General features: G+C 54.9%; 8 protein-coding genes and 1 non-coding gene across 9 annotated transcripts; 6 read left to right on the top strand and 3 right to left on the bottom strand.

The window, feature by feature from the left end:
• Positions 1 to 253: 253 nt before the first annotated feature.
• CONPUDRAFT_168871 (uncharacterized protein) lies at positions 254 to 2,013 on the top strand. Its single transcript, XM_007775356.1, has 2 exons — positions 254 to 551; positions 610 to 2,013. The coding sequence occupies exon 2, from the start codon at positions 616 to 618 to the stop codon at positions 1,960 to 1,962; it is 1,347 nt and encodes a 448-aa protein (XP_007773546.1). The 5' UTR covers positions 254 to 551; positions 610 to 615; the 3' UTR covers positions 1,963 to 2,013.
• A 170-nt stretch (positions 2,014 to 2,183) lies between these two features.
• CONPUDRAFT_111166 (HET-domain-containing protein) lies at positions 2,184 to 4,559 on the top strand. Its single transcript, XM_007775355.1, has 4 exons — positions 2,184 to 2,248; positions 2,313 to 2,653; positions 2,716 to 2,796; positions 2,861 to 4,559. Exons 1-4 carry the CDS (start codon positions 2,223 to 2,225, stop codon positions 4,519 to 4,521), a joined length of 2,109 nt encoding a protein of 702 aa, XP_007773545.1. The 5' UTR covers positions 2,184 to 2,222; the 3' UTR covers positions 4,522 to 4,559.
• A 208-nt stretch (positions 4,560 to 4,767) lies between these two features.
• On the top strand, positions 4,768 to 6,612 carry CONPUDRAFT_130843 (PCI domain-containing protein). Its single transcript, XM_007775354.1, has 7 exons — positions 4,768 to 4,845; positions 4,895 to 5,081; positions 5,142 to 5,286; positions 5,353 to 5,571; positions 5,650 to 5,912; positions 5,979 to 6,128; positions 6,192 to 6,612. The coding sequence occupies exons 1-7, from the start codon at positions 4,789 to 4,791 to the stop codon at positions 6,467 to 6,469; spliced, it is 1,299 nt and encodes a 432-aa protein (XP_007773544.1). The 5' UTR covers positions 4,768 to 4,788; the 3' UTR covers positions 6,470 to 6,612.
• A 1,905-nt stretch (positions 6,613 to 8,517) lies between these two features.
• Positions 8,518 to 10,122, top strand: CONPUDRAFT_63984 (magnesium transporter; the record flags this gene model as incomplete). The annotated part of the gene is made up of 6 exons (XM_007775114.1): positions 8,518 to 8,738; positions 8,862 to 8,952; positions 9,066 to 9,248; positions 9,320 to 9,664; positions 9,716 to 9,961; positions 10,027 to 10,122. The coding sequence occupies 6 exons, from the start codon at positions 8,518 to 8,520 to the stop codon at positions 10,120 to 10,122; spliced, it is 1,182 nt and encodes a 393-aa protein (XP_007773304.1).
• A 276-nt stretch (positions 10,123 to 10,398) lies between these two features.
• On the bottom strand, positions 10,399 to 17,216 carry CONPUDRAFT_139698 (uncharacterized protein; the record flags this gene model as incomplete). The annotated part of the gene is made up of 14 exons (XM_007775353.1): positions 10,399 to 11,453; positions 11,515 to 13,880; positions 13,944 to 14,107; positions 14,188 to 14,435; positions 14,502 to 14,529; positions 14,581 to 14,761; positions 14,821 to 14,990; positions 15,054 to 15,241; positions 15,290 to 15,359; positions 15,415 to 15,518; positions 15,566 to 15,914; positions 15,980 to 16,180; positions 16,255 to 16,869; positions 17,211 to 17,216. The coding sequence occupies 14 exons, from the start codon at positions 17,214 to 17,216 to the stop codon at positions 10,639 to 10,641; spliced, it is 5,505 nt and encodes a 1,834-aa protein (XP_007773543.1). The 3' UTR covers positions 10,399 to 10,638.
• Positions 17,217 to 18,257: 1,041 nt separating this feature from the next.
• On the top strand, positions 18,258 to 18,338 carry CONPUDRAFT_t109. The gene has a single exon. It is a non-coding gene; the product is annotated as a tRNA-Arg (tRNA).
• A 641-nt stretch (positions 18,339 to 18,979) lies between these two features.
• On the bottom strand, positions 18,980 to 22,217 carry CONPUDRAFT_168866 (WD40 repeat-like protein; the record flags this gene model as incomplete). The annotated part of the gene is made up of 6 exons (XM_007775352.1): positions 18,980 to 19,413; positions 19,492 to 19,677; positions 19,734 to 19,976; positions 20,029 to 20,103; positions 20,174 to 21,130; positions 21,183 to 22,217. The coding sequence occupies 6 exons, from the start codon at positions 22,215 to 22,217 to the stop codon at positions 19,411 to 19,413; spliced, it is 2,499 nt and encodes an 832-aa protein (XP_007773542.1). The 3' UTR covers positions 18,980 to 19,410.
• Positions 22,218 to 23,005: 788 nt separating this feature from the next.
• On the top strand, positions 23,006 to 24,143 carry CONPUDRAFT_64503 (uncharacterized protein; the record flags this gene model as incomplete). Its single annotated transcript, XM_007775147.1, has 5 exons — positions 23,006 to 23,209; positions 23,266 to 23,306; positions 23,358 to 23,449; positions 23,502 to 23,576; positions 23,632 to 24,143. 5 exons carry the CDS (start codon positions 23,006 to 23,008, stop codon positions 24,141 to 24,143), a joined length of 924 nt encoding a protein of 307 aa, XP_007773337.1.
• Positions 24,144 to 24,655: 512 nt separating this feature from the next.
• On the bottom strand, positions 24,656 to 27,158 carry CONPUDRAFT_64371 (uncharacterized protein; the record flags this gene model as incomplete). Its single annotated transcript, XM_007775138.1, has 4 exons — positions 24,656 to 25,872; positions 25,928 to 26,383; positions 26,443 to 26,601; positions 26,666 to 27,158. The coding sequence occupies 4 exons, from the start codon at positions 27,156 to 27,158 to the stop codon at positions 24,656 to 24,658; spliced, it is 2,325 nt and encodes a 774-aa protein (XP_007773328.1).
• Positions 27,159 to 27,835: the final 677 nt, after the last annotated feature.

Below are 27,835 nucleotides of genomic sequence, written 5' to 3'. Positions count from 1 at the left end.
TTGCATGCAGGAGTAAGTGTTCGATGCACCTTTTAAAGGTGTCCCTCGCTGGCCCTTGAAGGGAACGTCGGATGAGCTTTCTTATCTCACTTTTTACACAGAAATTTGTTACCTCAGTAATTGAATAGAAGTCGATATGTCTAAGATACAAACCGTGCGAATTGCGTTGTGCTGAGGGATTTAGAACTCCGCTTCCGCTTTAGATTCAGACGATTCGACTTGCCGCACGCCGTCGCGACAGCCCAATATCAATCACAACGCAACGTACGTAACAACTCATAACAATGATCTTGGGCACAACGCAATATTACCAGACGACTTGGGCGCAACTTAAATGCAATGATGCGGATCATGCCAGCTATAACAGGAGAGGTTAATCGATAAGCTTCTGCCTGGCGAGACGGCGGTCACCGCGTGCACCTCTCGTCTGTCGCACTTTCATCCGTTTCCACTGGTTCTTCTACCATCCATACCGTTCCGTCTAGAGAGCAAAGATTCGGCACTAAGAGGCGTCTGGCTTGTAGTACGGATCAAAAGAGCAAACCCTGAGGGTGAGTCACAAGCTGAATATGCGGAAAACATGCCTTGCTTTAACTTTGGACATTACAGCCTGCGATGGCGACTCCAGCTGCCAGCGAGTTTCCCCTTCATCACAGCTCCTCCCCCATTACGCAGCTGCCGACTGAAACTCTACTCGACATCTTTTTCTGGGCTAGCCGCATCCGAGATCACGTCGTCGCCTCCGTTGAGGAGGAAAACAAGTTCACAGCACCTATCGCTCAGTCACTGGCGCCCGTCTGTCGCAGATGGCTCGAGGTTCTCGCGATGAACCCGCTCTACTGGAAGAACTTCAAGATCATCATTGACAGTCCTACCTTCTCCATCGATATCATCGCGACATTCCTTTCAATGGTAGCCTCTCTGGACAAAATCGAGATCGTCGTAGCACTGAGTTCTGCGAATTCACGCACGCCGGTGGCTTCTCAAGAGGGTGAAAGGCTCAGCGCTGTCGTTCAACTGTTACCTCCATACTTCGGGCGCTTATTAAGTCTCTCCATCAACTCGGTTTTCCGTTCATCTGTTGTTCATGCCAGTCGTTTCTTGAACGGCGCCGTTCTTCCCAAGCTCGTGTATTTGGCGCTTGTCTCTCAGGAGACGGACGATACCTCCTCTCTTGAAATGTCATCTTTCGAATGCCCTTCCATCTCCGTACTCGCAATAGACGCCAAAAGCTTCGTTGATCTTTCGCATTGCGTAATCAGCTGGCCTACGGTTCCTGATCGCTTCGACCTCCGAATCACCAAATACCGCCCAGACACCCCTTTCCTTGCTCTTGGTGCGCGCAATGTCGTCAACGCCCTCAAGGTGTTGGATGATGTTAACCTCGTTGACCTCGATATCGACAACGTTGAAGTTGACACGGACGATGGCGACGATGACTACCAGACCTACCCCCGCATTGAGCAGCTCATGTGGCTAGGGCTAAATGCTCTCCGAGGTTCACTCGTATCCTCACTCTGCAATGCCATCCGTTCCCCACATCTCGGCACCGTCGACGTCGAGGGATGCGAATCATCGTCACGCAGCCCTATGTCCGGCCAGGAACTCCGTCTCACGGGTATCCGCTCAAGCTGCACCATCCTTCGCATGATACAGGACTGGGAGGGGTGCGCCTTGATTGTCAAGGACTGTCCTGGTTTTGACGATTGGCTGCTCGGAGCGTTAGCGTATTGCAACAAGGACGAAGACGGCCTCGCATGTCCATACATGTCGCGCATCGAGATTTTGGGCGGATGCACTGCGTTCTCTGCAAGCGCTTTCCAGCGCATGTGCGAGATGAGGCACGATGTGGCTCGCATTGAGGACATTGACATCAAAGATGCCCCGGTACTGGATGGAGGGCTTAGAATGTGGTTCGAGGAGCACATGGACAGTTTCTTCTGGGTGGAGAGGGCGACATGAGCGATGGGTAAAGGGGTTGCTACGGTCAATAGCTGCAGTTTCGTACGAGTGGAAATACTGACATAATGTCATGCATGTTGCCTTTGGCGTCTATACCACACAAAGCACCGGTAACTCAAAGATAACCGACATCGATAAACGCCCACAGCTTACCCACGTGTGAAGCCTTGTAGCTGCGCCCTTGTCTTTCTATCGATCTCTTCCGGTTCTTGCCTCAAATTATAATCTTGAGTACCTCGCAGTTGTCGCCTGCTTCACGTATGGAATCACCTTCGGGAATAGAAAAGTACGTACCCACATGACCAACAATTCCCAGTGTAACCAACAAGAGGATCGTTAACTTTTGACAGCTTCAAACCTTCTGAACTATGTCAATTATGTACAACTGGCGTCGTGGAGAACCATTTTGGCATTCTGTTACCCCCTATGAATACGGAAGATCTGACAGGTGGATTTGTATACGCGACTTCCCCAGAAGATATACGCATCCGCGCCAATCAAGGCTGTCGCTGGTGCCAGTTCCTGGTCAGATGTTTGGACCCGGGTGTGGAGAAGGGTAGGGACCCTAAAAGAGCAGTGGCGGTTCGAGTTGGGTACGAATCTGGGGGCATGGAAGATTCAGAGCTTTGCGTGGCTGTGAACTCCGTCGAGGCTGATGATAAGCCCATATACAGGTATTATCCGAATGCAGGTGTGTGCACTATCTATCATTCATATATGGCGAAAGATAGTCGACCCGTTGCTCACTTCTAGATGACCCATCCGAGGATTCCTATGTGGCTGTGGTGGACAAGGAAGTCAATAATCACCGTGTCTACATGTACACAAGAGAAGGCGAGCATTTCAACATATGTACATTTCCCTTTAGAAAGGTGCAGCTGACTCATCGCAAATATAGACGACCCCGCAGCAAGATACATACGCGGACGAAACATATATCGTGATGTCGGAACCGAGCTTGCCATATCTCTCGCGATGGATCGGTTCCAGGACTGTGCCAGTAATCGCTCTTGCGAGTCATGTCTACCCCCTGATCCTTCCCCGAGCCTTCCTACCCGCGTAATTGATTGTGGAAATCCCTCAAACCCTCGCCTTTTCTACACCGATGGGCAACATGATCGATACGTCGCTCTGAGCTATGTTTGGGGCGAGCCACAACCTCACAGAGCCACGAAGCAGAACCTCGATTCTTATTTGGACCACATTGATCGCACCAGCCTCCCGCAAACTCTCCTTGATGCCATCGATACAACTCATAGGTTGGGCATACGCTACTTATGGGCTGATTCTTTGTGTATCATTCAGGACGACGAAAAAGACAAGATCAACGAGCTCTCCAAGATGCATTCTATCTACCGCCACTCCTACCTTACCATCGTGGCCGCAAGCGCACAACGGGTTAGCGAAGGCTTCTTACAGATTCGTCCAGATATCCTCTGCACGGATTCATTCACTCTCCCATTCATACTCCCAGATGGAAGCGGTACGGGTTCCGTCACTTTCACTCTCGCAGCAGATGATCAAACGCACTATGCTTGGTGGGAAGAGCCGACGCACACACGTGCGTGGTGTTTGCAGGAATATTACCTCTCGTCGCGCATACTAGTCTTTGCGTCGCACACCATCCAGTATGTCTGCTGGGATACCGTTCAAAACATTGGCGGCGCAGACAATCGGTTCTGGGTTGGGAGAGTGCCTCGCACCATACACCATTTCCGCGACACTGATATGAGCGCAGAAGAGTTTGCGAAGGGTGTATATCGAATGTGGAGAAGAGTCATCTCGGACTATACTAGGCGGGAGCTATCTGTACCTGCGGACAAGCTTGTCGCAGTCGCTGCGCTTGCGGAAGATTTCTCGCTCGTGATTCAGAGCGACTATCTGGCAGGACTCTGGCGGTGCACTCTTCTGAAGGACCTCCTGTGGCGCAGGAGCTACCGCTTCGATCCCGTATCACGCTCACGCCCTTCGGTTTATCGTGGGCCTTCGTGGTCGTGGGCTGCTGTGGACGGGAAGATAAATCTATGCGATGGCGAAGACGTCGGCGATCTTGTGGCCGAGGTTATTATGTGCGAAACCCAGCTCAAAACCTCGCAGGTCCCGTTCGGTGAGGTTGTTTCCGGAAGCCTTGTGCTCCGAGCACCGATAGTACCGTGCTTCATGCGCGCTAATCGGAGGGTATATTGGGTTATGGATGCAGACCATATGGAGAAAGTTCGTGAAGATGCAGTCAACAAGGGAATCGAGCCCAAGGTCGACGAAGACTTCATCGACGAAGACACTGGACGATGGATGCAGGAAATTGGGGAGTGTCTGCTTGATAGCAGTGGTGACGTCGAGATTAAGCAAGGCAAGCAGAGCATTTTCGTTGCGATTATTGCGATGGATGGCGATTGGATACTGCAAGGCATCGTGGTGAAGCCTGTTAACTCTGAAGCAGATGGAGAGAGCGAGCAGTCGTGGTATCGGGTTGGCTTTTTCGAAGGCGGGATGCGGGATGCAGATAAGTGGCTTGAAGGCGTCAAAAAGGTTCACACTATGGAAATAAGCTTAGTATAACACATGTAACAATATGAGCTAGTATTCTGCAACACGGGGATGAGATGAATTTCTCTCGGGATATTATTGAGATAGGACGGAGCATGGTCTCGTGCCCCGTGTTGAGACTTCGAGTGGATAGACAAACGATAAAGCAGGCAAAATCTCCGAAGCCCCTGACCATGACTTATTTGTACATGTTAGGCAACAGGCTTGAATCTTGTTAGCCGATCAATTCAGTCGCCCGACGCAACTACAAAATTCCACCCACTCTCAAAACTGCCAATCATGTCGGTCGAACGAGCCTCCGCTGTCATCTGGGGGGAGGGAACGCATGCTGAGCAGGTAGCTGACTACTGTGCTGTCTGACATTGCTTGGCCTGACGAATCGCAGGTCCAGGAGCTGCTCGACTTCACGCTACGGAACCGGCCTGAGGAGGAGCAGACCTCGATCAAGAGCGCGTATGAGGAGATCAGCAAGCTTCCGGAGGGGACACCAGAAGAGTCAGACGTCAAGTATCAGAAGGCGGTCACGTTCGTCATCGATCAAGTGAAGGATCTTGGGGAGGGTACGGACCTCGGTGCGCATATATTCGACTCTCTAGTTTTCGCTTACTGAACAGGTGATGCGATCGTTTCAGAGATTGAGGGTTTCTTCAATCTTCTCATTGCGCATGTATTTGGACATCGATTGATACAGGATGACGAAACCACCAGCGAGGTCAAGCGCATCCTCGATATCGTCTCCAAGTCACCGTCTGAAAACAACGCGCTCAAGTACCGCATGTATGCGCTTCCTAATAGTTTGGGCTTTCCCGTCATGCGCGCCAAGCACTGACATCGTCTGCTTAGAATGTCCAACACCTTCAACCACAGCCCTCATTCTTTCGCTATCCGCCCCCTCATCTACACTGAACTCCTCAAGACCGCGACTGCCAACGGCGAGCTGAATGCGCTCCGACTAACGAAAGACGACGTCGACCGGTGGCTTGTGGACTGGGATATCTCTGACGAGGAAAAGAGCGCATTCGTGAAGCAGCTTGTTGACGCATATCAGACATCGGGTCAACAGTGCGTCGTTCTCCTTGCTCTTCCTCCCTATATTCAGACCTGATCTCATCGTGCGTTTGATTGCCTTGGTCACCGCAGAGAAACAGCCTACGCATACAACCTCCGCTATGTTCAGTCCCTCCCTTCATCCTCACCACTACGACAGGAGGCAGCCGTGAGCGCAATCGTGATGGCGCTCGGTTTGCCGACTGTATACGATTTCGACCCTCTGTTCAAGCTTGATGCGGTTGTCGCTGCCAAAGACCACGAGATCTTTCCCCTCTTCCAAATCTTCCTGAGTGGCGGTCTGCAAGAGTACACCGCCTGGGCATCTTCGAATGGCGCTGTCATCGAAAAATATGGTGAGGCAGTTCTTCTTGTGGACTACATAAGGGGGTGTGGATACTAATTACACTACGGATTGATAGGCCTCATCGCCAGTCAACTCGAGCACAAAATAAGGTTGCTCACGTTCTCGTCGCTGGGCTTCCAGTATGTTGGGAAGGAGCTGCCTTACTCCGAGATTGCATCGCATCTGCAGATCGATGTGTCTGAGGTCGAGAAATGGTCCATCGACGGTATGCGCATACCTCTCCTCTCCTCCCCACAGCGGCTCAGACCGCATTCTCTTCCTCATCCAGTCATCCGTGTACGGTTGCTGACAGGCAAGCTCTCGCAAACCACCAAAACGCTGCGCGTGCACCGTGCTACGGCGCGCACATTCGAGCGCGAGCAGTGGGAGGCGCTCGAGAAGCGTCTTCTTGCGTGGAAGGCCGGCCTCGCGAGCGTGATCAGCACGGTCGCCAGCGCACGGCACCAAAATGGCGGAGCCAACGCCAACGCCGGCGCTGGCGTCGCAGCGCAGGGTGCAGCGACGAATGGGGTCGAGGCTGCCGCGCCTGAGGTTGCGGCTCACTAGTGTATCGATGGCGTAGATGCTTACACCGTACCCGTTTGTAGCTCTAGAAGCAGATGCCTACGTGTAGCGTGATATTTAAGTTCCATATTCAGCTATCATCGTCGTCCCACCGTGGTTCTGTAGCTATTAAGAGTACTTCTTCTGCGAGGGCTGGTTATCATAATGAAGGATGGGTGCTCTGGTGGCCTTTGAGTCTAATATTGGCGCTTTCCGGGATTTTCTTTCGTCCGGTACAACTTGTCACGTTGGAAGCTTTTGAAGCGCAGGCACTTAGCCCTCAGGTCTCCTCACGAGCATCGCCGAACCCCAATTTTGATTGTTTGGATGGTTTCTGCGACCGGATGAATGCGTGCGCGGAGATATGCATGCATGCAATGAAATCGATACTAGCACCGACATTCTGGAGCGAACCACGCGAGTACACTTTGAAGCAAGCTAGTGACTTACATGGTTGCTTTCAGCTGCAAATAATTGACCGAGATCTCGTCAACATGCCAGACACAATAGCTGGCGCCCTGCAAAACATTAATGTAAAGCACAGGGCGGGGTACACGACGAGAATGGACAGGGTGTCTTAGACAATTGTTTCAGGACGCTAAAGACGCACAGTCATGCTACAGCCAGAACGATGTCTGCCTGGGGGAACCATGTCATAGTATGCGACGATTTGGGTTTGGGTGTGGAAGTGAAGCTGACGTCGGATTGGGCCATGGGATTTTGCCGCATTACCGATACCCGACGTCCGACACAACATTGATCCTCTTCGCGGGTTGCTCTCCATCCTCTTCGTCATATTCAAACGTCCTCTCCCCTCCTCGCCAGTCATCGAGCAGGAGGTGGTCCCCTTTCATGCAGGTTAGGCCCGCGTGAGTCGGCGCACCAATTGTTGCTAATCAACCCACTAGCTCCGTCAGTAAGCTCAAGAACAGCAGGTCACAATGAGCTCCCCTCCGCAGGAAAATCCCATCCTCTCCAGCTCCCCAATCTCTGTCAGAGGCTCTTCCCCTGTACGCAGGAGGAACGAGCGGGACAACAGCAATGATGCCGCCGACTCATCTGTTCGGGCCCCTCGCATGTCTCCCACCCTCATGCGTTCCTACGATCCCAACGACCCCGAGGTTCGTGAGCGCCAACGCACCATGGACGTCGATATGGCCCTCCATCTCTCTCGTGCCCGCTCCAACACCGTCGCTTCGCCCACCACCTCCCCATACGAACCCAGCCCCATCGTCCATCCTCACCCCGTCCACCCCCACTCCCAGGACGACCTCAACTTCCCTTCCCTCTCGTGCAATGAGGAGCATGATTTGAACATGGCACGCGGGGCAAGGATACAGCCAGGCATAGCAGAAGTGAGCGAAGCCGACCTTGATCTAGGAGTTGCAGATGAGCCCCGCCAGTTCGAGCACTCTCCATCCCCTATCGGCCTGCCGTTCCAGCACCTCAGCGCCGCGCACGACCCTACCCTGCTCGCAGGCATCCCACATGCAGCACACGAAGATCCGTCCGCGTCGCTCACAGGCCTGCCAACCTACCAGGCGAATGCACCCGGAAGCGTATATGACTTTGGACCGCTCGAGGACTACTCGTCGCAGGAGCGCACGCGGCTCGGGCTCGCCGCCTCGTCAAGCACGGCCGTGCAGCAGCTGCGCCAGCGGCAGGTCAGCACGCGGCTACCCGCCGACACCCACGAGCACGACCCCGAGCATGCACATGTACACAGGCACCACGACGACGGCGTGTCTGCCATAATACAGTCCCCACCGTCGGGCGCACCCCCGTTCAACCCGTCCTCGGACTCGGTCGCGTCTTCCACCGCGGCGAAGCAGGTCCCGCACCGCAAGCTGAGCGAGAGCAAGCCCGCGCCACGGCCGAACCGCAAGGGCATCCGCGGCAAGATGGCTTTATTCGAGAACCAGGCCAACGGGAGCCCGAGCCGACTACTTCCCGAGCACCTTCGCGCGGGGCCCTCGTCCGAGGACCTGCCGCCGGCGCCGCCGGGCGGCGACTCGTATTTCCCGAATGGGATGGGCAGTATGGGTGGGATGATGGGCGGGATCATCAACACGGGGCACGATCGGCCGTACCGGTTCTCGTTCTACTCGAACGCGCTCTCGCAGACGATCCACGCGCGCTCGCTCTCTGAGCTTCCGAGCGAGGGGCAGACGTTCGAGGACCTGTTTTCGGGCATGCAGACGCCGGTCCCGCCGCCTCCGGGCTCAGGTTCGGGGTCGAACAGCAGGGGGACGACAGCGAATGCGAATGCAAGGTCGGAGCACTTTGAACATGGGGACACGACGCCGAGGAACGGCAAGAAGCAGGATGCGCAAGCTGGTAATGGGAATGGATATTTCCGCCCGGATGTGAAGAACGGAGCTGGTGGGCCTGCAAGGCTGGTGGGCGGCGGAGACGAGTACCAGGGGAAGACGTGGTGGCTCGATGTGCTCAGCCCGACGGATGAGGAGATGAGGGTTCTCAGCAAGGTGTGTTTCCAACTCCCATGTCATCGCCCCCTTATGCTGTGTCCCATTCATATGTCATACTGTTGCGAGCACTGCCTTATATTATAACTGACGCGTGGTTTGCTGTGCGGCAGGTATTCGCGATCCACCCTTTGACGACGGAAGATATCCAGATGGAAGAGGCGCGCGAGAAGATCGAGCTCTTCCGGAACTACTACCTCGTCTGTTTCCGCAGCTTTGACCAGGACCCGTACAGCCCGACGCACCTCGAGCCGCTCAACATGTACATCATCGTCTTCCGCGAAGGTATCCTTTCGGTGGGTCATCTCGGCTTTTCCTGTTCATCTCAACGTTCCACGCAATCTGTAGCTGATGCCCCCGCCCCCAGTTCCACTTCCGCCCAACCCCGCACCCGCAAAACGTCCGCCGCCGTATCAAGCAGCTCAAGGACTACATCTCCGTCACGTCCGACTGGATCTCGTACGCGCTTATCGACGATATCACCGATGCCTTTGGCCCGCTGATCCAGAGCATCGAGTACGAGGTCGACTCGATCGACGAGCTCGTGCTCATTCTCAAGGAGACGGAGCAGAGCGACATGCTCCGGCGCATCGGCACGTGCCGCAAGAAGGTCATGGGCCTGCTGAGGCTGATGGGCAACAAGGCGGACGTGGTGAAGGGTCTGGCGAAGCGATGCAACGAAAACTGGAGAGTCGCGCCGACGAGCGATATTGTGCGTTTATCCTCCTCCAATACGCTGACCTCCGCTAACATATTGCGACAGGGCCTCTACCTCTCCGACATCCAGGACCACTTGATCACGATGACGCAGAACCTGAACCACTACGAGAAGATCCTCTCGCGCTCGCACTCCAACTACCTCGCCCAGATCTCGATCGAGATGACGGACGCGAACAACCAGATCAACGACGTGCTCTCCAAGATGACCGCGCTCGGCACCGTGCTCATCCCCATGAACCTCGTCACCGGCCTGTGGGGCATGAACGTGCACGTGCCCGGCCAGGACGTCGTGCGTGTCTTCTCCCACCTCTCACGTCTCCATCCCTCGCTTATGATGCATATGTGTATGTTTAGCCTGGCTACGCGTGGTTCAGCGCCATTGTCGGCGCCCTCGCCACCTTTGCTGTCATCGGCGGCTACACGACGTACAAGTTCATGATCAGAAGGTAAAAATTAGATTACGAAAAGGGCAACACAGGCTACACGCACATCATTATTTTTTACGAGCACTAGACACATTCACGACGGACACGCACGCACAGCACGCACGCAATTATTCACACATACTTATCAGGGGCTTTCTTCGGTTATTTTTCCACGAGCAGTCTTATCGTTCTCAGCGTCACTTACATTTTTTATCTTTCATTCTATTCACTTGGTAGAACAAGCTACAATTGGCTAGTACGCTCACATCCCGCACTTAATCCAACTTCGCACACATGACAAGGGTTATAGCATATTATAGCAGTATATTTGACTAACAGTGACGAAAGCATTGAGACGGAGCATACACTAGCTGGCTAGAACTAAACTGAGCGAAGTAAACGACAAATAGAAAAGGAAGAAAAACGCAAAGATCCTTGGCATGGCTGGCTAGTGATACAATGGTAACGTGGACATCATCATATGCAAACGCAGAAAACATTCTTTCACATCTGCACGGCGACCGCTGTACTTACCTACTATCTACCCGCGCAAAGACGTTTCGCGGTAGTACTTGGGATTGTAAGACGTGTTGGCAGGAGGCGGCGGCGACGACGGCCGCGGGACGGGCGCAGGACGCGGCGACGGCTCCGTATCGACAGGCGACACGATCATCGCGAGCGAGGGCGAGAGCGTCTGCACCTTGTTCGGCACGGTCGCGGGCGGCGGTACGGGTGTGTGCGGGACGGAGCGGCGCTGCTGCTTGGGCGAGGGCTCGCGTCCGTTGTTGGCGGCGGTGCCATTGGTGCTCCCGCTGCTCTCGGGCCGCTCGGGGCCGGGCTCGTCGATGAACTTGCGCTTTTTCCCGGCGTACGACGAGGACGACGTCGTTGCGGACATGGAGGGAGCGGAGACCTCAGGCGGAACGCCTGATGGGCGTGCCCCAGTGGTCGCCATGAGATTGTGCCAGCTAGAGTTCCACGGCGGTGGTGGGGGGACGCTGCTCATGGCTTGGTAGGGGTTCGGCCCGACGCGGTTGGGGAGATAACCATTCCAATATCGCGGAGGTGTCGGTGCTGGTGAGGGAGGCTGATGATGTGAGTGCGATGATGACGGGCGCTGGTTTGGTGGCGAGTGTGTGGGCACAGGGGTAGGGAACCCATGCGTTGCGAAGGTGCCGTTTGTAGTACTGGTACGATCGCGATCGCGACTATCAGAAGGCGACCATGGCGTGAAAGAGACGAGGTCCAGAACAATCGCGTCTGGCCGTGGAAGAGGCATTCTCTCGACAATCAACTCCTGACCGTGCATTTCGTACGTCTTTGGCATGTTGACCCACATCTCCGTCAATCTATCGTCTATCACAAGCCCCAGAGGTAAGTTATCAAGTTGAGCATGAGCTGGCTTTGAGAGACTTACCGTCAGCCCTCTTAACGCGAACCTCCGCAAACGGATACGACTTGTTCTTCCGCACGCAACACAATGGGCACGTCCACTTGTCCGGCAGCGGTGTCGACGTCACGCGCACACATGGTGCATGGTATCGCCGCTTGCAGTGGTCGCAATCCATCTTCGTATACAAGAACTTGGGATCCGCGTTCCTCCGGCAAACGCATCGCGTGCCATCGTACCAATCCTCGTCAGCATCCGGCCCGAACACGAGCTTAGGCTTTCTGCGCTTCTTGTGCGGCTTCTCCGTCGGCAACCCCGCCAGAATACGATGCAGGCCCGCGAGGTCCAGACCGAACGAGATCTCGCGGCTTGGGGACACCGCGAATTGGATCTTATACAGCTTGCGCATATAGTGTCTGACCTGAGGTAACAGCGATGTCTTCTGGTTGCCGGCCTGTGACGCGAAGGTGAGGAAGTGGCCGATGACGGACGAAAGCCGGTCGACGCGGTGCACGATGATCTCGAGCTGCTTCCATGTATCCGAGTAATTGTGGGTGAGATCGGGCGCTCGAGTGAGGATGAGGGGCAGGAAGCAAAAGTGCCAATTGCGTTCTTTGTGGATCTTGCCATTCCAGTGGTTGTGGTCGCAGAACGGGCACGAGCCTCCGTTGGCGGCGCACTTGCCGTGGAAGCGCGCAAAGCAATGGTCGCACTGTACCGCGTCGGACTGGCCACCGGGGGGAGGCGGGCGAACCGGGTCCTGGCAGATGCACGTGAAGTACTCGTCCGTCGGAGGCAGATCGTCCTCGGGACGCGTCGCCTCGATGACATCATCAAGGATCTCCGAGCCGTGTCCAGAAGGATGGTCCTTGCAGTACCACGGCAGGTCCTCAAGCCAGCGATAGTGAAGGTTCAACTGCTTGTCCAGCTGTTGGAAAAAGGGAAGAGAAAGCATGGACAGATGTTGGCGTGCGTAGCGACCCCACTCCTCGATCTCCTTGAACACGTCCTTCTCCGTGTGCGGGTAGCGGTTGCGCAAAACAGCATCGCACTTGTCCTCGACTTCGCGCCCATACTGAGCAATATGGCTCAAATTCTTGACCGAAGGAATGTGGAAGTCCTTCTCGCAGCGCGCGATGAACCCGCTTAACTGACTCGGAGTCGGCTTGGATACCATCCCGTCCGCTGTCGCCCAGCCCTTTGCCTGCTTGTCGAAATCCATCGCCTTGGCCAGCGCCGACTTGAGCCGATCGTGGATGGTTGGGTCGGTAGGCACCGACTCCGTCATACCCAGCAGCTCCTGCAGCTCCTCGATGGTCTTCCCAGGCTGCTCCAGCATCATCCTCGCCCTCTCCTCCCAGTCCGCACCCGCCCGGTGCCGCGCCTCCAAGCGCTGAACGTACTTGTTGTCCGGCGCGAGGTCGCACGCCCGGGCCCGCGTCAGCAACCGCCGCACCTCATCCAGGTCCTTCGAGTCATCGTCCGACTTTCCCAGTTCGTCCAACAGCCGCTCGCGTGACACAACCTTCTCGATCTCCAGCACCGGGTCCAGATAGACATTCAGCGACGACGCATCGAGGAGCAGCCGCTCGCTATCCTTGATCAGCGCATCGCGCTCCCCAGAAGTCATATGCATCTGCCACTGCCTGCACAGCACCTGCGCATTGGCCGATATATCCTCCGCCTGCCTCGCCAGCGCCTCGAGCACTCCAAGCTCGGGCGCATCGAAGCCCAGATTCTCCGCCTCCCGCAAGAGCGCATACAGGTCGCTCAGCGTACGATCAGGCCTATCACCAGGATCGCGCTCGTCCTGCGCAGCAGCGGCGGCGGCGGCAGCGTTCGCCGCGATATCCGCGTGCGATGGCCGACCGCGTTTGCGCGACCGCTTGCGGCTCTGCTTGCGGATGATGAACCCGTTCGCGGAGTCGACCCACTCGTTCGCGCGCTGCACGCACTTGCGCAGTGTCGGCAGCTCCGGCAGTGGATAGTTGATGCGCTCGCCCTCGGCGAGCAGCGCGCGGAGCGATCGCAAGGGCGGGAGCGCGCTCTCCTCGAGCACCTTCTGCAGCTTCTTCTTCCACGCGCCGGGCACCTCGGAGCGCTCGACGACCTTGCTGAGCGTGTCCTGCAGCTCTCCGTCCGAGAAGCGGAGGCGCAGCGTGAGCTGAGACATGTTGTGCTCGCACAGCAGGTCAACGTGGTCTGCGCAAACGACCTCCTTCTTGCACTGGCATGTGACCTGCGAGAGGTAGCAGAACATCTTGCAGATCGCGCACTGATACTGGTCCTCGGGCTTGTCTGCCTCCTCGAGCACCTCCTTCATCCCCAGCTTGCGGACCCGCGCCCGTTCTCCAAGCTCTCGGACGACCATCTCCCTCAGGCTATCCGCGAGCCTGATTTAGATTTTGACGGTCAGCCGGATATAGTACGACAGAACCAGGGTCCAAAACGCTTACCAGATGGCCGTCTTGATGGATTGCGATTGCTGGGTGATAGTGATGAGAAGTTCGTCATGAGAGAACACAGGAAGTTTCCTGTGCTCCCGATACCGCTCCACACAGTCCCGTCCCAGCCTCAGCCAGTCCGGCAACGCAAAATTGACCGCCTCGTTGAAATTGAACTGTTGTGACACGCAGATGGAACAATAAGTAAATAAGCGCCCACGCGGACATTGAAAATAGAAGGCCCAAAGACACGCACCCCATGGTTGAACCCCGCGTGATAAGCCTTGGGGAACGTAATAACGAACTCGCCTGCACGCTGGTTGCACGCGTACACGCGCACACCAGCCTCCGTCAGACGCGCGGGGTTCATCAAGGTCACAAGCTGGAATAGGAGATCGGGCTGCGCCTCGAATAGATCGGGGGCTTCACTCTTGATGGCCGCCTCAAACTTCTCGGCGTCGTCGCCGGGAATACCATACCAGGTCTTGGTCTCACCCCAATGCACTAAGAGAAGCCACAGATGATTAGATCATAAAATGAAACCGCAGACAGAAGGAAAAGGACACGGACTAAAGTTTATGCTGTACGTGTAGTGATCCTGTGAAAAACGTGAGCGTTCGCGGCAACGGAGATCCACGCATCACCGTACCTCATTATGCCAGCAAAACGTGGAGAAGACCATCCCAACATAGGTCCAGGGCACCGTCATTCCGGAGATGTCCGATTTGATATAGCGCAGAAGAGAATCGGACACGATTGGCATGTTGTTCAGGTTCCACGGATCCTTTGCCATGGGGTCGAGGGGGTGAGTCTCCATGGTGGGCATCGCGCTGCGATTTTTTCCAACGGTCAAAAAATCCAGAAAAATCAGTAGATGGGCGAAACAAACCTTCCGTGCGTGGTAGAATGGACGTCAGCTCCGTACTCAACCTCAACCGTCTCGTCGGGTGACTGGACCAGGCGCCAAAACTCCTGCTCCACCTCCTCCTCAGAAACCGCGGTGTCGCCGACCCGAGTAACGGTCGGATCGTTCGGCTCATAATCCATCTTTACACTTGCCTGATACGCATCCCCGTCAGTTAGAACAACAAGGAGATCCGATCAAGCGAAATGTGGACTTACGTTTGGTGCATGCTTCGACCACCACATCCTCCGGAATTCAGCGTCTCGTACTTGCAGAGTCGACAGACTGTGTTCCTCGCCCTCGTCAAACCCGAAATCACCGCCTGTCTCCAAAAGACAAGTATGGCAGAACCACTGTCCCTTCGGAATGGACGACAAAGGCGGGTCAAGGCAGAACATGTGAAAGCCTTATAGGTGTCAGATGCACCTCTCGCCCAAGTGAGCAATTTGCTCACCGCAATCACAGCCATCGCAGAGCAACATCTCTTCACCGCGATTCTTCTTCTGACATATCTCGCAGGATTGCTTTGGGATGAATAAGCGCTGCGATGATGGTGAAGCGAATAAGAGCGGAACGAACCTCTTGCTTATCCTTTGGCGGCTCTCGCTTTGCCTCGCGGAACGAAGGAGATGGGAAGGCGGGCGAGGGCAGGGTCGTGCCGCCTTCTGAAAGCTGACGCACAGCTGGGATGGGTCAGCGAGTGCGTCCCTGTGCAAGAATCTGTGCTTACGAGTGGTCATCCGATCGGTGGACATCCGAGCGCTGCGTCTGCCCCGCCTACCATCTTCGGGCGGCTCGGATAAGGGGCTAGAAGACGATGCAGTGAGGGGACTGGACGGAGGGCTACTCGTGCTCTTCCCGATTTTGCCGAAGTCAGCGAGCCACAAGTCACCAGGGGCGCGCGAGGGGTCGCGCTGCACGCTTGGCGACAACGTGGTCGAGTTGCGCACCCGCTCGCAGTAGTGTTCATACGGCAGAATCACACGGGTATACGAGTTCCGAATCTGCGTCGATAGACCCGGAATGCCACGGTACCCCAACAGAGCACCCAGATCGGACCACTTCTTCATTTTGGTCACCTGCGAGCAGTGGGTCATCAGTCAAAAGTTCACAAGAAGTTGAGCCAGACTGCGGATGAGCTCACCGCTTCATAGCCACCCAACTTGTGCACCTCCTTGCGCAACAGCCACAGATCGAGTGGTCGATGGTTGATGGTGGGTACTGAGACACGAGGATTGCCTTGCTGCTTGTGAAAGCGATACAGCTGCTCGAGGAAGTTGACCTTAGCGCGCGAGGAGGCCTCGATGGAATTGAGCCGCTGAAGACGTGTCTTGAAGCGGAAACTCTAGCGGCGGGCCCAAAAAATCAGTGTAAAATGCTCCAAAAATACCCAAAAAAGCGGGTGACTCGGTGACGCACCTCAGTGTCCGTGACAAACGGCATCTTCCATCCAACAGGCGGAACAACCTTGCATATCCCGTACTCCGTCGCCTTGTCCGATATTTTGCGGATGTATGCCATGGGGTCCTTGAACTCTTCTGGGGTTGGGTAGAACGCTGGGCAGTCCTCGAGGCCAAATGGCCGTGGCGTCGACCTGGGCGGAAGTTCCCTAGGGCTAATTGTCTTTACCGAAGCGAGATTCAAGACGGGAGCGACCTCGATAGGCATTGAGTTGCGCAGGGCGCCCATCAACTGAGGGTCGTCGGACTCGTCGCCGGTGGAGGAAGCTTGCATGGCAGCGATAGCGTCCGTCTTGGCTTTGCGAGAACCGCGCCTGGAATTGGGGGCTGAGGCGACTGACGAAGAGTTTGTTGCGCCGCTGGTGTTCTGGTTGGATCCGTCAGCGGATACGATCGGGGTTGTTCCTGCTACGCGGATGTCCATGGAAGAGAGTACAACAGAGGTATCTTGGTCTGTGGGGCTGGTGACGGGCGTGGCTGGATCTGGGTTGCGCACGGGCGTGCGATTAGCGTTCTTCGGCGGGCGGCCTCTGCGTGCAGGGGTCCCACGTGCCGACGGGGGCGGTGAGTTGCCCTGCATTGGGGGCTGGTCGGAATATGCTCGAGGAGGATTTTTCAAGACAAAGAGCGGAGTCGAGAGTAGAGAAGACACAAGCGTAAGAGAACGTTCGCGGGTCCTGCCAGGACAGTGTGGGAGCGGGCATTGAATTTATGGCAAAGCCTTATGTCCTCCCCTCCCTCCTTCGCTGTGGGAAAAATGTCAGTATTCGCTGAGTCTCAAATCAATCATTGATTCCGCGTTCCCTTCCGCATTCGGAAACTTGGGCCCTTCTTCTCGCTTCGGCCCGAGACTTATTACGCCCCGATTGGCGCCCAGCACCTCGCCCGTTGCCACGCCGGATCGTCCATCGCAACGTCCATGGTCTCTAACTCAGTTTTCCAGCAGAAGGATGACCTGACATGAAACGTACAAAATGTGAAGATAGCATGTTTCACTGCGGTCATTTTTAGCTCGACTAGCTTGGGCTTTTCTGAGCGCCCACGTGCATATTTAGGCAAGGACCCATATCAAATTAGACTTTCGCACTTTGCCACAGGCACAATTTGGAGATCCCTTTGCTGCATTTGCGCAGTCCGACCTCCTATCCCTCTTGCTTTCACCAGCAGGTTCTCACCTCACACTATCTATGTATGCGCATTTGGCGCCAACCTGCGCATCGAAGCGTTGGATAACGCTTCCATTCCTTCCAAACCAGGTTAGCACTGTCATGAGCGCCCACGGACTGAAATGTCGAGTCCAACGGCACGAGTTATGGACGCCTGAATCACACCTTGCCTCGACCTTCGCATCCGAACGCATATCGTGACAGTTCCGACGCCGCGTGCTCTCGCGTACTTATGAATCCATTGGTAAAATTTTTGGCGCTAGAGCCTTTTGTCCACGCGACCGCTTGTGTACAGGCAGGATTGCATTCCCTTGTACAGGCAAACAGGCACCGTTGACGCACAGCAAACACGCACGACTGACAGTCCATGGAGATAGGGAACATCGTCTCTTCCATCACAATTCCGTGCGTGACATGCATAACTATTCCATCGCGCGCTGAGTAGCGCATTGCTAAAACCACGGTTGCTCAAAATCTTCAGGCAACAGTATATTGGTCGGACCGAATGCCACGGTGTACGTGCGTTCTGCAGGGTCAAAGCCCCAATACAGATTCTTGACGGATGGTCGATGATCGACGCCTCAACGCGAGTCGGTTAAGCCAGCCAGACCGAAACATGAAACCTTCAAAGCCATAAGTTTTATTCTGGGAGACATGACCTTAGGCAATCTCGTATCGCAAACAGCAGAAGTCTCGACCGAAACGGTCCGTGATTTACTTGTGATTTACAGGCTCATTTTCATGAATTCAAGGACTCATAGGGCTCACATGGTGTTATAGGCACACTCGCTTGAACGCCCTCGTTGTCTAATGGTTATGACGTCAGACTTCTATGGAGCGGATCTGGAGGTTGCGGGTTCGAATCCCGCCGGGGGTTTTTTGACCAAGCTCATTTTGTTTCTGCATGGACCTCAAATATCAATTCCTTTCACCCCCACGCTGGCCATGGCCAGCTATCTTTATATTCAAACGCAATGGTTTGCTCATGACGACGAACAGCTATGGGCGCCTACAAGAGTAACTAATCATCCTAAGGTAATTATCCACCTTCATTTCGAATTATGCTATCTTGTCGGCTCATCTCACCGTGTGCGTCAGCTTTGACTTTAAACATTCGTGAGACTAAACAGATTCCCGTGAAAAGATATAATCAGAGGCAAGAACATGGTCAACTCGAACTCTCAAGCCGCGCATCGCTTCAACAAAGCGCGTATACCTGGTGAAGCCATCAGAGGGTTATGTGGCTGGCCGTCCAGTCCGCTCGCCGAGCTTTATGTGTCGGATATATCCCGAGAGACAACTCAATATCCTCGCGGGAAACACACCAGCAGAGGCGTAATTATACAAAGTTACTGTAGCACAACCGTATGGTTTTATTCCGCGAACAGCCCCGCAACTGCACCCTTGTTGGGGAGGAGATCTTATGAGGGCAACCTGGAGTCAGTCCTGGGGGGAGTCTCTGTTTCTCTAGAGACGGAGGCGCTGAGAAAAGAAGATTATTCAAGCATGGTTATAGCTGGGGTTTAAGACTCGATGACATATGTTAACATGGGGATTTTTTGACGTCAACCCACAAAAGCGAGGGAGCATCAACAGCCCTACGGGTGTACTGTGCGATAACTATGCCTAGGTATCAACTATACAGTGGAGTTGTTACAATGGTGTAGTTTCGACGGCACGACAAGTGGCCAAGCCGCGAGCGACAGCTTACTGCCGGAGTAGCTAATCCTCAGCAGCGGATATTGATAAAATTCTCTGGATGATGATGGCAGTACCACATTCATGATGTTCAATAGCTTCGCCTGGCTGTATCAGATCGATGCAAGGAAACGAGAAGTGCGTCTGACTCGACGTTGAACATGAAATCCACCAGATGTATCCGCCTCAAATCTGGATATGAACTTCACGTTATGGAGGTCCGAAACAGTTGAGTGTTCAAGGCTTTTATTCTACTGAACAAGCAATTATTACCGGTAAAACGATGCTCACTCGGGATTGACCCCGCGTGAGCTACGACAAGGCAAACATACACAATAACACACATAATCCGTGAACCAGTTACTGCTTGACATACTGCTCTCGCTTTCGCCCGTACGCGTAATAGGGGAATGTGCGCGGTCTGATTCAGGTGGTGAAGGGCTGAACGAGTCATCTTCATGTTGCACTCGACGGTCTTCTCGGTAGCGGTTGCCTTGCTCGCCTGCTGTGAGCACGCGCTGTCCCCGTCAACGCCGTTAACAACTATATTCCAGTGACAAAACAGCGAACATACATTTTTGGCACGCCCAAGACCCACAAGCTGAAAAATGTGTGGAAGGCGGCGCTGGTTACGAGGCTCAGCCGCCTGGCCTGGACTGAGGGAGTTTGATATACGAGAGGAAAGACGCGCTATGAGCCCAGAGCCTCGGCCGCCATCTGTGATCTTCTGCGTCCCTCTGTGCATCTGCTGGTCATTTATACCCCGATTTAACCCCTGCATGTCGCGGCGCGCAGCTCTGCTTGAAGTCGCAGGCATCTAGTTGTCGTGTTGGCCTCAAAATATATATTAAGGATCTATGGAGACTTACGTTCATTATCGAGTCATCGTCCCAATCCGCAAGACCAGACCTCACTCTCTGCGATCTCTTTTGAACCGAGGTCATCTGTATGAAAAAGAAAACCCGAAGGACCGCCTGAGCAGATCGAAGGGGAAAGCAATAGGGTTTCGCTTACCTCTAGCTCGATGGACGAGCGATCATCGACGCTTGGGATAAGTCTCCGACCCGTACTAGCTTCAAAGACCTGCAATGTTCCACCTATAAATCCGACGACAACCTTATCTCCGGTCGGCGAGAAAGCGATCGCAGTATGATTACGAATGAGATTTGTGATGCTCCAAAGTTGTTTTCCTTTGACCACGTCGACCATTTCAAGCCCGTATTCGTCTGCGCTCGTCCCGCGCCCACAGACAAAAGCCTTCCCGTCAGGGGAGGCTGCAATCCGCGCCCGCGGTTGAAACGAGAGCATGTGTTGAAAGACCTTCTGACCCGTAGTGACGTCCCAGAATAGTACCTTGTTCTGGTTTGTCTGGAGAAGTGTTTTCCCATCCGGCAAGAAAGCGAGGTTATGCGCAAGTTCTCCGGGTAGTCGAGTGATGACTTCGGTCGTGCCCACATTGCAAAGTGTTATCATTCCTGTGAGAGATACGTGGGCAAAGTGTGTGCCATCCGGCGAAAAGGCAACATCCATGACGGAGTCTTCTATCTTGCTGGTTTTGCGGTCCCCTAGGACATCGTGCACTAGCCAAAGAGTCATATCGCCGAGTAGAACAGCAACTGCAGAGCTGTCCGGAGAGAATGCAAGCTTTTCCGTTTGGCTGCCGGCCCCCATCAATGGCGGAGTATACTCCTGGCCTGAATGTGCGTCTAACAGGATAACGCACCCGAAGGGTTTAGTCGATCCAACCGCTAGCAGTGAACCATCCACAGACAGGGCTACATGGCAACCACCCGGAAACGAGAGCTCCCTGACCTGATTGCCTGTCTGAAGGTCCCATATGCGTATCTGGTCATCATTGAGAGCGCTACTGACGAGGTGACGGCCATCTGGGAAAACGTGCATGTCACTGACCGACGCGCTGTACGAGGAAATACGTAGGGGGGTTAACGGGCCGTCCTTCTCCATCGGCACCTGGAGCGGGAACACAATCAAATAGTGTCCACATGTGATGATATGCACATACAGATGACAGCGTAATCTTTTGGGTGTGAAGGTCCCAAACGTGAACCTCTCTATTAGCAGTAATACACGCAACGCGCTCCTTTGACGGAGAGCAGGTGATCGCCGTCACAGCTTGTCGCGACCGATGGCTCGCTTTTAATGGCCCCATCACCTTCTTTCCTGTTGAGACGTCCCAGATGCATATGGTACCCGCTTCTGAACCATCAACGACCCACTCTCCATCCTGCGAGAAACAGATACTTGACGTGTTCTCAAGATGCCCTCTAAGTGCAGCTTGCATTGCCTCGCCTGTCTCTGTGTCGTGGACCTGAAATCCACCTTGCGGAGTAGGCCCAGCAATGGTACGGCCGTCGGGAGAGCAGGTATATGGAAGTCTGTAGAGAAAAGACAGCGAAGGATATGGCAGTGACAAGTTAATGGACAACTGCTGTCGAAGCTCCATGTCAAAGCTGCGCACTTCTACCTTGTCCTTGAGATATGCGTAGAAGAGCCGTCGGCCATCCGACGAGAATCCAAGAAGGGATGCGAGACGATCGTCGCCACTGATTTTGACCACGTCCACTACTAGAGTCCCCAATGTTGCTCCCTGCACAACGACGCAGAGAGGAGTCATGACGGCGACGAGATTGTCATCCGGCGAGAATACGACTCTGTACTCGCCTTCAACAAGGGTACCATCACTCTCGTAGCTTGTCTCGAGCTTGCATAGCTCCGTTTTATCCTGTTCCACGTCCCAAATGACCACGTGCGCGCGTTTGGCGTCCGAATCTGAGCTTATGGCAGCTAGCTTGCGCCCCGAGTGAGAGAACGAAAGCCAAAGGACTGGGTGACCGGCCAGGAGCTTTCGGGTTTGCAAGCCTGTCTTGGCGTCCCATAGGCGCACTGTACTATCGCGGGCACCAGTTGCGATCGATTGGCCGTCGGGAGAGTACTCGATGCACCCAATCACCGGTGGCTCGGGGTCATCTCCACCATCGAACCTGAAGGGCAGAGGGTCCTTGTCTGAGTTTTCCTGTGAGCTTTCCAGGCCCGACATGGTTGAGAGTAGTGAAGTAACGGTCTCAGGTGTGAAGAGCGTTGATGGTGGTGCATGGCGTAGACGACGAACGCGCGTCAAGCGGAGGGCCCGTGCGTTTGTAGGTCCAGCTTCGCACTGCCGAAAATGTTTCGGCAAATGCCGGTTGAGTCCTGATAACATTTCATCGCGCAGGCCAAGTTTATGGCGGTCCATACCATCGACCTACGGTCTCCTAGACCGTAACACAGCTACCCACCTTGAAAGCTTGACCTTCAGTCCTGTTTTGCTCCAGGCGACTCAATCCAATTGTACTCGCTGCCGCCGCTGCATCTTGTACATTTCCATCTTTGTCGCTACTACTAATACTAGATCCAAAATCACTCCTTAGCCTCCGAGTACTTATTGGCGGATAGCTGCCAGAAAGGTTAAGGTGCTACTATGCTGGAGCCTCGGACCATCTATCGTTCAGTGCTGCGCCTAAAGCGCTCAGAGCAGTACGGATCTCGCCTTTCTTCAACCCGCCTTCGACACTCCTATTGGCAGATTGGTTGCGGTGGTCACGGACTCGGAGCCTGTCATATCTACAGCAAACCGGTTAGTCCCAGCAAGGTAATTTTGCGTAACCTGCTAATTTTTGGACTAACGCAGTGCGAAGACTTAACTCGCTAAATCTCTAGACCAAACCTCGATAAGCACTCTTGATATCAGCTCCCGATATAAAAAGGCATACATGTCGGGTCATCTCCAAGTCAACTCTCACCCTCACTTCCTGCTTTTACTGACGCGCCCCAGAGCACAAAATACCAATGTCTCTTTCTACGACACGCTCGGACGATCCGTACTTTACAGCTCCAGAGGGAAGTATTGGCATCCATAGCGTACCCCCGTTGGACCCCACTCTATACCGCCCCACACCTCAAGCGCATGCGTTCTTGAAGGAGCAGCTGGGGTTGAAAGCTGATAAAGCCTTGAAACAGCATATTATGGAGGTTCAGAAAAAGGCTTACAGCGTATGTGAACAAATTCACTTGTGTGCACAATCTGGCTCATCGCAGTGCACCTACAGATTGCGCCTTACCCCTGCATCCGGACCTTTACATTCACTGAGTGAGGCGAATCACGGTTCATTCTACCCACCCCTAACTTATCTTCTTGCAGGATCGGTATAACTGCCTATCCAGCGTATAAGGAGCTGTTGAAGATCGGTCGTGAGCGGAAGAATGTTGTCTTTCTCGAGATGGGAAGCTGCTGTAAGTCCATGTAAACTCAACCTATCACAACTTTATCCTGACACTAGCGAAGTCGGTCAGGAGGCAAGGAAAGCGGTTGCAGATGGTTTTCCTGCCACACAGGTGGTTCTTTCTGACATTAAGGGAGGTGAGAACCTGTGTCTTGGCCTCTGATCGCACCTCCGCTTAAGAGTATTTATCAGAGCTCATGGAAATGGGACACGAATTATTCAAGACCAGCGCAGCCACGTTCCCAGCTCATATTGTCCCGGGTGATGCGCTCGACCCGAAAATCCTCGAAGCCAATCCCCCTGTCTACGAGGTTCCTGACACGCCCTACCCCGACCTCAATGCGCTCGTCTCTTTGAATCCTCTGAGGGGCCGCGTATCGGTCATCTACGCTTCAAAGTTCTTCCACGTGTTCGACGAGGCGAAACAGACGCAGGTTGCCCGTGCTTTAGGTGGCTTGTTGTCTCCCGAGCCAGGCTCCGTGATCTTTGGTGCACATGTAGGCGCCGAGGAAAAGGGATTGAGGGCGTTCACTTCGCTGAATACCACCGTAGACATGTTTTGCCATTCCCCGGAGAGTTGGACTGAGCTGTGGGACGGGAACGTGTTTAAGAAGGGTACAGTCAGGGTTGACGCTCGGATGAAATCGTTCGAGACGTCAGATGGCTCCGTGGAGGGTTTGGACTGGGCCGTTACGAGGCTTTGATACACTGAGCTTAGTCGCTAGGTACTAAATTCGTCATAGAAGACTGTCTACTTGGTTCATCGTGCTAGAACCAACATGCATTGTATCCTGAGATAGTAGGAATGAAAGCTTTGGCTTTTGCCGAAATGTCGTGATTTGGTCGTTCTAGTAGTAACAGGCTGGTGTGGAGTCGAATAACACTAGCTCGTTGCGCAGTCTCCGCGCCATGCTGTTTTCCCTGCACTAGTCTATGCTCGAGCCGAGTAAACATACTAGTTTAGTACCTACTACGAACGAGACGGAGCGCCCCAAGCACATCAAATATAGCAAGGAGTGACAACGCTATAGGTAAAATTCGCGTTGTTTGCTAAGCACGCATGCTTGGGTTCCACCAAGAACACCGATCCAGCTTCACACTCCAGAAAATTCATCGAACAGTGCCGCCAACACCAGATAGTTGTTTCCTTCGGCTGCCTTATTTTGTGGCTCATTGTGCGGCGTTGGTGGTCATGCCAAGTCGCATGTATTGAAACTCAAAAGCTCTTACGGACCTTGGCCATAACAGTATCTACATACGCATCCAGGTCTTTCTCCCACTTCTTCACCAGCCCGTTCTTCACAACATAGAACGCACGTTCTCTCGGAGCCTCGACTTCCTCCCCGTCCTCGCCCTCCTCTTCACCCTCCATAAGCTCCCTCAAGAACCACACATCGTGACTAACAAGCACAAGCGCGCCCGAGAAATCCCTCAACGCATCCACAAGCTTGTCCACCGTACCCATATCCAGATGATTCGTGATCTCATCCAGCACGAGCACATGCGGCTCCTCCACGAGGATCATCGCGAGCGCGACGCGGCTGCGCTGCCCGCCGCTCAGACTCGCCGTCCGCCGGCTCGCCACGGCGCCCAGAATGCCCACGCCACCAAACTGCGCCCAGCACTCCTGCTCGCTCATCGCCGGGTGCCGCCTCTTCATCTCCTGCAGCGGCGTGCACGCGTGATCGAGCTGGTCGACAGCGTGCTGCGAGAAGTAGCCGACACGCAACGACGGGTGCCGGTACACCTCGCCAGACGTGGGGGAAAGCACACCGGTCATGACGTTCAGCAGCGTCGTCTTGCCGCACCCGTTCGGGCCCAGAAAAGCGACGCGCGCACCGGGCTTAACGTCGATCGAAAAGTCCCGGAGATACATCCGCGCCGAGCCGGGATACGCAAACGCCACGCTCTTCGCCGTGAACACCTGCCCGTGGTAGCGCAGCGGCCCCGCGGGCGCGGGCACGCGGATCGGCGCGGTCTTGAGCGCCTGCTGCACCTCGACGTCCGCGCGCACGCCGGCGTGGTACCCGGCCCAGTACGACACCTTGAAGCGCTTGCCGTCCTCGGTCTTCTCCATCCCGAGCCGGTCGAGCTTCTTCTTGCGCGACGCGGCCTGCCCGAGGCGCTTGTCGTCGCCCGTCGCGCGCGCGTGCTGCACGTCGCGCTGGATGCTCGCGACGAGCTTGGCGCGCTTCTTCTCCTGCGTGTCCAGCAAGGTCTGCTTGCGCACGCGCTGCTCTTCGGTGTTCTTCTCGTAGTCGTCGAAGTTGCCCTGGTGGTATGCGAGGACTCTGTCCCGCAGAATGATCGTCTCGTCGGTGACGGCGTTGAGGAAGGAACGGTCATGTGAGACGACGACGACGGTAATTCCGTCGGTCTCGTTGATGATATACTCCTGCAGCCAGAATATCGCGGGCAGGTCAAGATGATTCGCTGTACGACCATCAGACTCGGCTATGATAACAAAGAGAGGGCTCTGTCCACGTACTGGGTTCGTCCAAGAGAAGAATATCAGGGTTCATAAACAACGACTTCGCCAACGCAACCTTCATCCGCCATCCGCCCGAAAGCTTCTTCACCGGCTCGTCAACCTGCGCCTCCGAAAACCCCAGACCCTTCAATATCCTCTTCGCCCTCGCCCTCCGCCCCTCGATATCGACGAGCTCGTACTTGTCAAACACATCCGAAATCATGTCGGTCACCATGTCGGATGTGACATACTTCTGCGGATCCTGGCGCTCGAGCTCGGCGTACTCCTTCTCGATCTTGAGCTGCTCCTGGCGCGCGTCGTGCCCACGCTGGCCGGAGCGTTTGAGCGCGATCTGGCGGGCCTCGGCGACGCGCGCGAAGAGGCGCGTGAGGAGGATTTTGTGCACGGCTTTGTTGAGCTCGGCGTTGTTCTTCGTGGTGCTTTGGCGGGAGTTGCCGAGGATGCGGTGGAGGTCTAGACGAGGGACATAGTATGTCAGATGGTGAGGAAGGGGTAGCTCGAGTTGGTAGTACCTTCGTACTCTTGTAATGAAGTCATACACGCCTTATCAGCATGCAACACCTCGTCCACGACAATCAGAGCTTCGTCGAAGGCTTCCAGCTGCGCAACGTGCAGCACGTTCAGGTTGTTCGGGAGCGCAAGGATGCCGTCCGCCATGCACCTCATAAGCACTACAATGCGGATCCATCACGTCAGCCCTTCCACAAACGATGCAACAAGAAAAAGAAAACACACTGCTCTTGCCCACGCCATTCTGCCCAACAAGCCCATACCGCACGCCCTCCTTGAGCCTCAGATGCGCATCGACGAGCAGATCGAGCTGGTTCACCGAGATGTTGACCGTCGCGAGGTCGACCTCGCGCGAGCTCGTCACGAGCGTCTCCTTGTGGAACCGGCTCTGCTGCGACGTCGCGACGATCGTGGGCAGAGGCTCCGGCTCCGTGTGGTCCGCACCGTCGTTGGCTGTTACGTTCGCGCTGTCCTTCTCAGCGGCAGAGGCAGAGGAAGACGTGGCGGCGGCGACTGCATCCTTAGCCTTCTTCTTCTCTAACCGTTTCTGCTTGCGCGCTTCAGCAGCTTTGGCGCGCTCCGAGACAGGGGCAGGCGACGATGACCCCGCCCCCGCACCCGATATCGCCTGCTCGGCCTTCCGAGCCGACTCTGCCTCCCCCAGCGCCCGCCTGCTCGCCTCGAGCTTCTCACCTAGCGCGTCGTAGAACGCGTTCATCTGCTTGGGGGAAAGCTCTGCCTCCTCGAGGAACATCTCCGTCTCGGCGCGCACGCTCGCCAAGTCTGGCCCCGCCCCCGCCCCCGCGGAGGCGCTGGACGTTGGATCAGTCGACATGCGCGCGAGCATGCTGGAGAGGTAGTTGAGCGAGATGTCTTCGAGCTTGACATGCTGCTCGTCGAGCGTCTGCTTGAACTGGGCGCTGAGGTCGGTGGGCTGCGAGGTCATAACGAGGAACGTTGGTGGTGTTATTGTCGGCGAAATATGCGAGTGGATCGGGGTAGTACGTAGATGTCAAGGTGGTAAATGGAGATGGCTGGACCTGGGGATGATCTACATGCCTATGCTCTGAAAAGTGTAAAATGAACGCTTGACTCAGGACAGCTTCGGGTCCGCCATCCACGTGTCCGAGTCACTGGCGGCTCCGAGTCTGTGGGGCTTGGCTTGTCGCTGCCTCGTTGTTTTCGTTAAGGCTGGCTTGGAAGAAAGACTTTTCCATGCGTCATCAGTACTGTAGACGTTGAACGAGGGATGTGAACTTTGCATGCGGAATCGGTGCGGCGATTCAGAAACGCACACCGACCAGCCGGCGGCAAACATAATGCATACTGTAACCTGTCATCGGCAGAACAAGCTCATGTCAGTCGCAATTTTGCCCTACCAACTACCATCGCAGC

This window comes from Coniophora puteana (assembly GCF_000271625.1).
Source record: "Coniophora puteana RWD-64-598 SS2 unplaced genomic scaffold CONPUscaffold_14, whole genome shotgun sequence".
Classification (NCBI taxonomy): domain Eukaryota; kingdom Fungi; phylum Basidiomycota; class Agaricomycetes; order Boletales; family Coniophoraceae; genus Coniophora; species Coniophora puteana.
Note: the sequence above shows the minus strand (reverse complement) of the source record. Positions and strands in the feature narration are given on the sequence as shown.

Coding starts and splice junctions, on each gene's coding strand:
- CONPUDRAFT_111166 (XM_007775355.1), top strand. CDS start 2,223: ATGGAATCACCTTCGGGAATAGAAAA. Junction 2,249..2,312: donor TCACCTTCGGGAATAGAAAA/GTACGTACCCAC, acceptor AACTTTTGACAG/CTTCAAACCTTCTGAACTAT. Junction 2,654..2,715: donor CAGGTATTATCCGAATGCAG/GTGTGTGCACTA, acceptor GCTCACTTCTAG/ATGACCCATCCGAGGATTCC.
- CONPUDRAFT_130843 (XM_007775354.1), top strand. CDS start 4,789: ATGTCGGTCGAACGAGCCTCCGCTGTCATCTGGGGGGAGGGAACGCAT. Junction 4,846..4,894: donor AGGGAACGCATGCTGAGCAG/GTAGCTGACTAC, acceptor GACGAATCGCAG/GTCCAGGAGCTGCTCGACTT. Junction 5,082..5,141: donor TGGGGAGGGTACGGACCTCG/GTGCGCATATAT, acceptor CGATCGTTTCAG/AGATTGAGGGTTTCTTCAAT.
- CONPUDRAFT_168871 (XM_007775356.1), top strand. CDS start 616: ATGGCGACTCCAGCTGCCAGCGAGTTTCCCCTTCATCACAGCTCCTCC.